Source organism: Monodelphis domestica, chromosome 4 (assembly GCF_027887165.1).
Source record: "Monodelphis domestica isolate mMonDom1 chromosome 4, mMonDom1.pri, whole genome shotgun sequence".
NCBI lineage: Eukaryota > Metazoa > Chordata > Mammalia > Didelphimorphia > Didelphidae > Monodelphis > Monodelphis domestica.
This window is the reverse complement of record NC_077230.1, coordinates 432,771,238-432,780,929: the sequence shown is the minus strand read 5'-3', so window position 1 is coordinate 432,780,929 and position 9,692 is coordinate 432,771,238. Positions and strand designations below refer to the sequence as shown.

Genomic DNA, 9,692 nt, shown 5'->3' with positions numbered 1-9,692 from the left:
AAAAACACCATTCATAAGCAAAGGATAAACTATGGGAGTGGAAACACCGAGGAAAAGCAACTGCCTGAATACAGCGGTTGAGGGGACATGACAGAGGAGAGACTCTAAATGAACACTCTAATGCAAATACTATCAACAAAGCAATGGGTTCAAATCAAGAAAACATGTAATAACCAGTGGACTTACGCATCGGCTATGGGGGGTGGGGGTGGGGGGAGGAAAAGAAAATGATCTATGTCTTTAATGAATAATGCTTGGAAATAATCAAATAAAATATATTTAAAAAAAATAAAAAAAAAATCTAATGCAGTTAGGTGGCCTGGGCAGGGGATTAGCTGGAGCCCCTGGTACAGGTGCAGACCACCTTTTTGCCCTGTTGCCATGCTCTGGTGAGCCAGCTCGGTGGCTTCTGGATAGCCTTCCTCAGAGCCTTGAAACTGGCGCAGGGCTGTGAGGCCTGGGTGGGCTCCGGACCGTCCCTCGGGTTGTCCTTGGGCTGCTCTGTGGCGACCCGGGCGGCTTCCGGAGGCTGGCAGCGGACCCACCCGAACCGCCAGGCATCCCAGGCCTCTATTCTTTTTAAAAGGCCTTCGGCCAGGGTTCTGGGCTCCCCTAAGGTGTCCCGAACCTTAACCCGCAGTGGCGGCTCCTGTATTCTCTGACATTTGCACAGCCTTCGGGGCTGTGGCTGCTCTTGGGGGAGCTCCTGGGGCTGCGGCTGCTCTTGGGGGAGCTCCTGGGGCTGCGGCTGGTCTTGGGGGAGCTCTTGGGGCTGCGGCTGCTCTTGGGGGAGCTCCTGGGGCTGCGGCTGGTCTTGGGGGAGCTCCTGGGGCTGCGGCTGCTCTTGGGGGAGCTCCTGGGGCTGCGGCTGGTCTTGGGGGAGCTCCTGGGGCTGCGGCTGCTCTTGGGGGAGCTCCTGGGGCTGCGGCTGGTCTTGGGGGAGCTCCTGGGGCTGCGGCTGGTCTTGGGGGAACTCCTGGGGCTGCGGCTGCTCTTGGGGGAGCTCCTGGGGCTGCGGCTGCTCTTGGGGGAGCTCCTGGGGCTGCGGCTGCTCTTGGGGGAGCTCCTGGGGCTGCGGCTGCTCTTGGGGGAGCGGCAGCTTGTTGGCAGTGCCCGGCTCCTGGGGGTGCTCTTGGGAGGGTGGCCTGGAGGGCCCTGAAGAGGACGTCTCCGCTGGTGAGGCAGCCTGGCAAGGGCAGGGGGGAGGAGTCACGCCGGGCCTCTGGGCCGGGCCCAGCTGGCCTGACAGTCAGTCCCAGCCTCCCTAGTACCTTAGACAGGTGAGACCCGGAAATTGTGGAGAACAGAGTCCGGATGGTGACTCTCGGCTGCCCTGGGGGGATTCGGGACCGGGTTAGGCCTCCGGAAGAGCCCCGAGCCAGAGAGCAGGGGAGCAGGGGGGAGGGGGGCGTCCTTTACCTTCCACTTCCACTAGGCTCCCCGGGGTGCTCCTCCTGAAAAGGGTGGGCTCTGATCTAAGGAAGCAACCCACCGCACTCTGGCCTGCTGGGTGTCCAGGACCAGCCCTCCCTCTCCTCCAGGCCCTTGTGCCCGCCCCCGCCCCCGCCCCTTCCCCCCCCGCACGCTCGGGGCCACGCCCACTTCTGCTTTTCTTCTCTCCTGACTGGGAGCTTCTGTTGGGACCGGAAGGACATGGGGGCGGCTTCCGCTCTCGACATCACTTCCGGGAGGGCCTGGGCGCTCTGCTGGTCCATCAGTTGGGAGAGCGGCCCGGGGTAGTGCAGTGCTTTGTCCCAGGTCCAGCCCGGGCTCCCCTTGGTCCTCGGGACGGGGTACTGGGGAGGGAAGGCCACCTCCTTCCGTTTGGGGGGGGCCTCTGTGGAGGGACCAGAAGGGCCTCAGAAACCCAGAGCCAGGCGGAGGCGCCGGGGCAGGAGGCAGGAGGAGGGTTTTCTCACCCGCTGCGGACATCGGGGCGCTCTCGTCCTGGGGGAGAGGAAGAGTGGGGGTCACGGGCCGCCCGCGCCGCCTCCCGGCGTCAGAGGGGGCTCCGGGCGGCCCTCACCTGGGCGGCCTGCTCGTCGGGGCTCCGGGCCCAGGCCGGGATGGGCCCCTGCATCAGGAAGATCAGGAAGCGCCAGCGGTTGAACAGGAGGCAGCCCTCGGCCGGCTCGGCCACCAGCCTCAGGTAGAAACTGCGGCCGGAGGCCAGGCGGAGCTTCAGCCTCCATCCGGCCTCGCTGTGGACAAACAGGCGGACCAGCTGTGCCGGCAGCAGCCTGTGGGGAGCACGGGGTGAGCCGGGCCCGGCACAGAGAGGGGGGCAGGCAGGCAGGGCCGGGCCGCCCGGTCACCTGGTGAGCTCCAGCCGCGGAGGCTGCTTCTTGCTTTGGACGGGCCGGGCCAGCAGGACGAGGTCCGGGAGCAGGAGCCCCGGGAAGGAGGAGGCCACAGCCATGGTCACCGGGTTCTCCTTCTTGTGCAGGAAGACAGGCTCCCCCTTGTTGGTGACCTGGGGAGGCCGGGGCGGGGCAGCCGGGAGCACCCTGACCTCCGCCTGGCGCCCCCCACCGCCCCTCCCTCCCCCCCGCCGCCCCCTACCACCCCTGCCATCCCCCACAGCCCCCGCCCCCACGGCCCCCTGCCACCCCCTCACTGCCTCCCACTACCCCCCCCCCTCCCGCCGCCGCCTCCCAGCCCTCCCCCGTCCTCCCCCAGCCGGGCCCATCGGCCTGTCTGGGGTCACCTGCAGAAAGTCACTCTCGAACATGGCCGTGAACGGCCCGAGGGGCGGGTAGTTGCCCTCCGCCACGGCTCTCTGTAGAGGGCCAGGCTTGGGGAAGCACAGCGGGAAGGATAGTTCGCTTCCACTTCCGGCAGGTGGAGCTCTCCGGGCAGAACAACTGCGAGCAGGGAGGAAGCAGGCCGGAGCTGGGGGCTGGCCGGCCCCCGCGGGCTCCCCTGCATCCCTGCAGCCCCCCAGGCCGGGGCCCCACCTGGTGAGGGTTTCCGGGGTTTCATTGGGCTCAGGGAGTCTCGGTGCGCCTGAAGATCAGGGCTCTGGGGTGGGGGTGGAGGGGGCTGCTGGAGGAGGGCCAGGATACTCTCTGCGGGGAGGGCAGACTGGCTATGGCTCTCTGGGACAGCTGAGCTAAGAAGGGGCAGCCTCGCAGGCGTAACACAGCCAGGAGGCCCCCGTTGTGACCTCATGCATGGGTCAGGAGGGTCAGGGGGGGCCAGCTGGCAGCATTCCCCGGGTCCCATGCAAGGCAGGACAAGGAAGAAGGGGGCAGCACCCCGGAGGAAGGCCCTCTCCAGCCCCTGGACACAAAGGGGGTGTGGGGGGGCCAGCTGGCAGCATTCCCCGGGTCCCATGCAAGGCAGGACAAGGAAGAAGGGGGCAGCACCCTGGAGGAAGGCCCTCTCCAGCCCCTGGACACAAAGGGGGTGTGGGGGGGCCACCCGAAAGTTTGGGCCTATCTCAGGAGACGCCCCGGGGCCTTTCCTGCAGAGCTTAGAGCCAAAGCCCAAGGCCCGCTGCTCAGCTTGCTCTGGAGAGGGAAGGACAGGCAGCCCCCATTCTAGGCAGGGGCTGTGGGGAAAGCTCTGAAGTCTTTGAGCAGGGCTGTAGCTTGAGGCTGTTGCAGCCTCCCCAGGCCCCCTTTGCCTTTTCAGGGGAACCTCCAGGAGCCACCAGGGCCCCCTATAAAGGGACTCTGGAGAGCCGGGCCACAGGCTGTTGCTCTCCCTGAGGTGCCTTTGGCCCAGCATGATCTCCATGCTCTGGGCCTGACTCTCCCTGACTAGTCCTGGACAGTGAGAGGGTTAGAGTGGATCTGGAGCCCCGGAACCCTCGGCTTACCCTAGAGGGGTGTGAACCTTAAAAATTCTCAGACCCTACTTCATAAGGTTGGGTTAAGACCATTCCCCATTGGGACCATTCCTCATTTGGGCAGTGAAGGTACTTGATCAGGAATGTGAGAACTCTACTTCACCATACTTAAGCATGCTTTAGGGGAAGATAAAGTTGTAAACTCTTTGCTGAACAATGAAAAGTATTTAAACCCATTCTTATAGTAAGACAAAAAGTTCTTAAGCTATGTCTATTTTTGGATATAATACAAAAGGGTGCTAAGTACCTATAAAGGTCAGGCAAGTTGTGAATTTACAAGGAGCAAAGAGGTGAGAAACTTACTCAGAAGTTTTCTGGTGTGAACTTAATAAAAAAATTTAAGCCGCCTTAGGTGTGAACTAAGAATGGTCTGTCCTTTGAAAAACGTCTATTGTGATTGGTAGATGGAAGAACTTAGGGGAGGTGACATAGGAGAAAATTCCCTTTAAATAGGAGCTCAGAGACATTCAGATTCAGGATTGAGCTGGTGAAGTCAGCTGAGATGAAGCTGGCCTGGTGTCACTAGAATCCTTACTTGAACAAATCTTGTGGTGAGTGATTAAGGACTGACTGATCTTTCTCTTAGGGCTTAAGGCCTGGGTTGGCCAGAGCTGCCCTGGGCTAGCCTATCCTTTTCTCATTATTTCCTTTTTCTCTCTTTCTTTAATTCCTCATTGGATGAATTAAAATCTCTATAAAACCCAGTTGACTTGGGTATATTTCATAATTGGGAATATTTCCCTGGTGACCACCTTATATATTTGATTTTAAAACAAGACACTGTCTTGAAACCATATTTTCTGCGGTCACAATTTACTCACCCACTCTTATATCTACAACAATTTATGTCTTCCACTATTTTAATCATTACAGTTTATGGCTGACCATGAGGTTGGTGAGAAAACCCTCAAAAAGTTTCTGTGAAATCTTTTTCCTTTCTCTCTTTGATTTATTACTTGCTCTATCAGTCAGTTTTGTTTTCTTTTTTAACTTGACTTCAAAAATACAGCTGCAAGAACGGCTGAGTAAAAAACCTTTTTGAATCTCCTTAAATTAAGCTATTTTAGATCTTAGCAACAGGGTCCTAAGGTCCTGGCTAGCAGCTGCCTAAATTAGGACCAGAAAAACCTGGGAAAGCTTTTGGCCTTGTCCTGCTTCCCACGTGTTTACTTTAGAAATATGTGGTTACAGCCAGTTCACAACATACTTAACAACTGGCTATTCAGCTCTATGACCAAGCTTGTAAAATTCGCATTCTTTGTCTCTCTGAAATTTCTCATACCATGCGATTTATGGCAAAATATAATCAACACAGTACTCCCCCTTGGATTTTGATTGTTATAGCTGTAATATTGTATTTCCTTAAAAAACCCACTTCTCAGTCAAACCAACGGAATGTTCCTTCTACTACTCAACAAAATGCAGAACTAAATACTCGGCTTGAGCTTATAGAGGAAAGTCAGGGAGAGATTGTAGCTTTCATAAGAAACATTAAAAGAGAGTTAAGAACATTATCAAAATCTCTGTCCCAACTTGCTCTGGACATTAACCCTCCTAGCCAACCCACTGCTCCTCCTGCTCTTAGGAAAGCGATGAGATGTCAGGCAAAATGCACTTTGAAATTCTAATTAGGAACCCAAGTTATTGAAAATTGATCATCTACATCCATGTATAGATTATGTTCCTGGCAATGCCTATGTAGACATTATGTGCCAACGACCATTGCTGTAGTTACATGTTAATATCATTATTGATCATTAGTCCTGGAACCCCATCTTCTTGGGGAATATCTTTATGGGGATTCTTTCTGGCTCTCTAATACCAGTCCCAGAATTCAGGCAGGCCACTGGATTCGTGGTTTATTAGCTTCCACTTCAAGTACTGGAAGAGGTTCTGGTATATGAAAGTAAAGCCTCAGAGGTAAACTGAGTGCTCTAGGTTGGACAATGTCTGTGGATGCGCAGTTGTTGACCCTCCTGGGTGGAATAGGTTATTGCACACATACATGGAGCAAGGGCAAAGTATTCCCTCAGTTTCCCCTTTTGGAGTATGTATTGAAAATAGGAAAAAATACACACTAATAAGCTTGTAGTAAAAGCATGTTGAATATTATTCATTGACAACTAGGAAAAATAAGTCACATCAAACTCTATATGAACAAGAAGCTGTAGAAATTGCTTCTACATCGAAAGCAAATCAAGCTTCTGTTAATCCAAATGTTGGTTTGGTGGAATGAATTTTGCAAACATTGGTTACGGTATATTCTGGGTTATTCTATTGAATGGTTCATTTACCCAGAAGCAGAGATTTAAATAAGGCTCATATAAGAAACACGCAGCCAGAAGGTGCAAGGTCCCTTCAGTAGCTTCATTCTTATTATGTCTACTACAAATCAGAATGTCATGTCTTTGGGAACATTGATACTTGAATTGATGTTTGCACTGCTGTTTGGAAAATGTAAAAGATGCGAATATATTTGGTATGCGATTCAAAAACAACAAAAAGGGGATAAGAGAGAAAGTATTTTAAGAACATTTTTATACCATTTTATATCACTTTTCATTCTATTGAGCAATCTTGATTTGATGCTCTCACTTTATTTTCTCTGAATACTTTGATTCTCCTCCGTTGTTTTTCTTTTCTTACATTTTGAAATATATTTGAAGTACTTTTAACACTCTGATCCTGAGCAATGAAGGTGCAAAACTTTTTCTCTTGATATGTACCCAACAGTGTGCGATTATGAGAACATGACAGCATTTGGTAAGTTGCAGGTGACTATCCTGGGAGACCATCACTGATTGCATGAAAAGGGAATGCAGAGGACACCTCAATGGGCCAGACAGCCAAAGCCACACACAGACGTATATTCCATAAGAGATGGATGGATGTGGGCTGCTGAGGTTGGAGGTACTGGGACACGGTGTTTGACACCCTCTTGACACCCTCCTTCGCAGGTGGCTCGAGTATCAAAGTCCAACCGTATTGCCATGTGGCAGGCATCTGGGCGGGTATATCCCTAAAATGAATAATCAGGACAAGGGAGAGAAGGGAAATTCCCCTTCATATCCACATACAGTCATCTTTTCTTTGGCTATGAAAGCTCTGGCACCTTCTTCTAATCCTAACTGTGTGTGGGCACTATCTGCTAATGCACCTGTCCTATGATCTATGGGACTGCTACCTCAATACTTCAGGATAATTCGAGGGAAGATCATTTTCTTATTATTTTTATCATTACTTTAAACTTTGATGAGACTTTTATCTTCGATTTTCATTACTAAGCATTGAGATCATTTTTATCTCTACAATATTATTAATAAGGTGAGAGTGAAATTGTTCTTATTGTTGACAATCACAATTACTTTTCACAGCCAGAGGTTTGGCTACATATTTTGGATGTTTACTTTGAATCACTTGAAGTATCAATTGATGATGCTACATGATTTTTCTATTTTTAATTTTACTCCGAAATTTCGTTACATTTTATATCACTCACCTTTCACTTCATTTGATTTTTAAAACAAAAAAGGGGGATATGTAGCATTCCAAGCATATTCACATCTATGAAATATAAATGATTGTATGGTTACTGTGTCTTGTATTGTATGGTATGTATGTGTATTGTATGGTATTGTATGTGTATTGATTGTATGGTTCCTTGTGTCCAGACACAAGGTGATACTCTGATATTTGTGAGGGGAATCTTGACCTGGTCCCGTGGCTGTTGCCTAAGACAAACTCATGAACATTTTGGCTCGGAGTCGAAAGCGCAGGTGGAAATCTACACGCCCATCAAGGTGTCACCTTCACCTCGCCATCCAATCTGAATTGTCTCTGCTTTGTATCGTGATTGCTACGTGCTTGAGAGTGCTACCCACTTACAGCCTGCAATAAAAACAGAAGGCGGCCCCATGAATTTTCTCTTGGATCTTCACTCTGCTCTAGGAATCTCTCTCTCTCTCTCTCTCTCTCTCTCTCTCTCTCTCTCTCTCTCTCTGTCTCTGTCTCTCTCTCTCTCTCTCTCTCTCTCTCTCTCTGTCTCTCTGTCTCTCTCTTTGTCTCCCTCCCTCTCTCTGTCTCTCTGTCTCTGTCTGTCTATCTGTCTCTCTCCTCTCCCGAGGCTCCAGCCCCTCTCGGCTTGCATTCTCTGCCTTAATCTCTTCCTCTCTGTCTCTCTGTCTCCCTCTCTCTGTCTCTGCCCCCCTCTGTCTCTCCCTCTCCCTCTCCCTCTCTCTCTCTCTCTCTCTCTCTCTCTCTCTCTCTCTCTCTCTCTCTCTCTCTCTCTCTCTCTCTCTCCGTCTCTCTAGTCTCTCTCTCTCTCTCTCCCTCTCTCTCTCTTTCTCTCTCTCTCCCTCCCTTCCTCCCTCTCTCTCTCTCTTTCTCTCTCTCTCCCTCCCTTCCTCCCTCTCTCTCTCTCTCTCTCTCTCTAGTAAACCTTCTCCTCTCTCTGGAGGCTCTAGCCCCTCTCGGCTGCATTCTCTGCCTTAATCTCTTCCTCTACCTCGTGTTCCATTGATTCTCCTATTTTCCTTCCAAGGAGAATATCATAGGGGTTTGCCTGTCCTATTTAAACACGGATTTGTCTGTGTCTGTCATTCTTCACCCGGGTTCTCGGATTCCCTGCCTCTCCTCGCGTCCCCACCACAAAGGAGAACCCCTTCCCTTGTGGGCCCTGCAGATTTGGGACCCCACAGACTGGATTTGAATTCAGGTCTTCTTGACACCTGGCCCAGCACTCTCTTCATTGTGCTCCTTGCTGCAGATTACAGCCTCCGATGAATGAAAGATTTGGCTAAAAAGAGGAGAAAAAAAAACCATCTCTGTACTTTAGCCTGGAATTGTGCCAGGCCGAAGGAGCTCCTGTCAATCTGAGGTTCCAGACCCAGGGATGTGAGCCCCAGAGGAAAGGGATGAGGAAGAGGAAGAGGAGTGGGAGGGAGTGAGCCCAGCCTCCAGGTGTGACCAGTGTGAGAGAGCTGGGAAAGGCATCCTCGGAGCTGCACCACGTGCCGCGGGGATGAGCAATAAACTCAGGAAAAAGGCTCTTCCTGAGGTCAGATCTGACTTCAAATGCTGTCTAGCTAGGTGACCCTGGGCCAGTCATTTCACTCAGTCTGTCAAATGAGCTGGAGAAGGACATGGCCAACCCCTCCAGGATGTTTGCAAGAAAACCCCAGAGGACGGCCTGAAACCACTGCACAGCAGGCAATCGGGAGGCACCCATCAGCTGTTTTAGGTCCTCTGGGCCAAGGCGGTGGAAAAGGCCCCCCCTCCCTGCTCAGGGTCAAAGGGGGGCTCTCGGAGAAAAGCCATTTGATGCAGGCCCCCTAGAGGTACAGGAGGCTAAAGGGCTCCCTCAGCCCCCCCCAGCCGAGGAAGGGGCCAAAAGGGCACCTCCCTCGGTGCCTGGCGGCGCTGGCCCTCCAAAGGCCTGCAGAGGGGTCGGGGCTCCCCCAGAGTGAGGCCCCGCCCCCCGAAGACGGCCCCGCCCAATCCCCCCATCCCCCCCACCCCCCGCTGGAAGAAAGCCAGCTGGCCCAGGACTCTGCTGCAAAGAAGCAGATTTGCTAACAAACACACGGGGGAGGGGCCTGGATAGAGCCCGCCCCCCGCCCGCCCCCACAGCCTGCTTCTAAAAGGGGAGGAGACGGCTGCCCGCCCCCTCTTCTGGAGTGTGGCCGGACGGTGAGAGCGGGAGCATCGTTCAGCCCACGCTGACCTTCCCGGGCCAGAACCCTGTAAAGGCCTGCCAGGCACACATAAATGGATGTTGCAAAGCGTCACCAGTGGGTGCTGCAACCTCAGCAAAAGGATGGGAGGGCCGCCTGCCAACCTG

At 52.9% G+C, this 9,692-nt stretch overlaps 1 protein-coding gene across 2 annotated transcripts; it reads right to left on the bottom strand.

Moving 5' to 3' along the window:
• Nucleotides 1-259: 259 nt before the first annotated feature.
• LOC130458806 (cell surface glycoprotein 1-like) lies at nucleotides 260-2,818 on the bottom strand. Of its 2 annotated transcripts, none has more exons than XM_056825606.1 (8): nucleotides 2,708-2,818; nucleotides 2,316-2,473; nucleotides 2,027-2,240; nucleotides 1,920-1,947; nucleotides 1,603-1,837; nucleotides 1,420-1,475; nucleotides 1,272-1,333; nucleotides 260-1,186 (listed from the first exon to the last, which is right to left on the bottom strand). In XM_056825606.1, exons 1-8 carry the CDS (start codon nucleotides 2,729-2,731, stop codon nucleotides 332-334), a joined length of 1,632 nt encoding a protein of 543 aa, XP_056681584.1. In that variant the 5' UTR covers nucleotides 2,732-2,818; the 3' UTR covers nucleotides 260-331. The 2 variants fall into 2 exon arrangements, with proteins under 2 accessions (XP_056681584.1, XP_056681585.1); XM_056825607.1 differs by having other exon boundaries at nucleotides 1,420-1,454.
• Nucleotides 2,819-9,692: the final 6,874 nt, after the last annotated feature.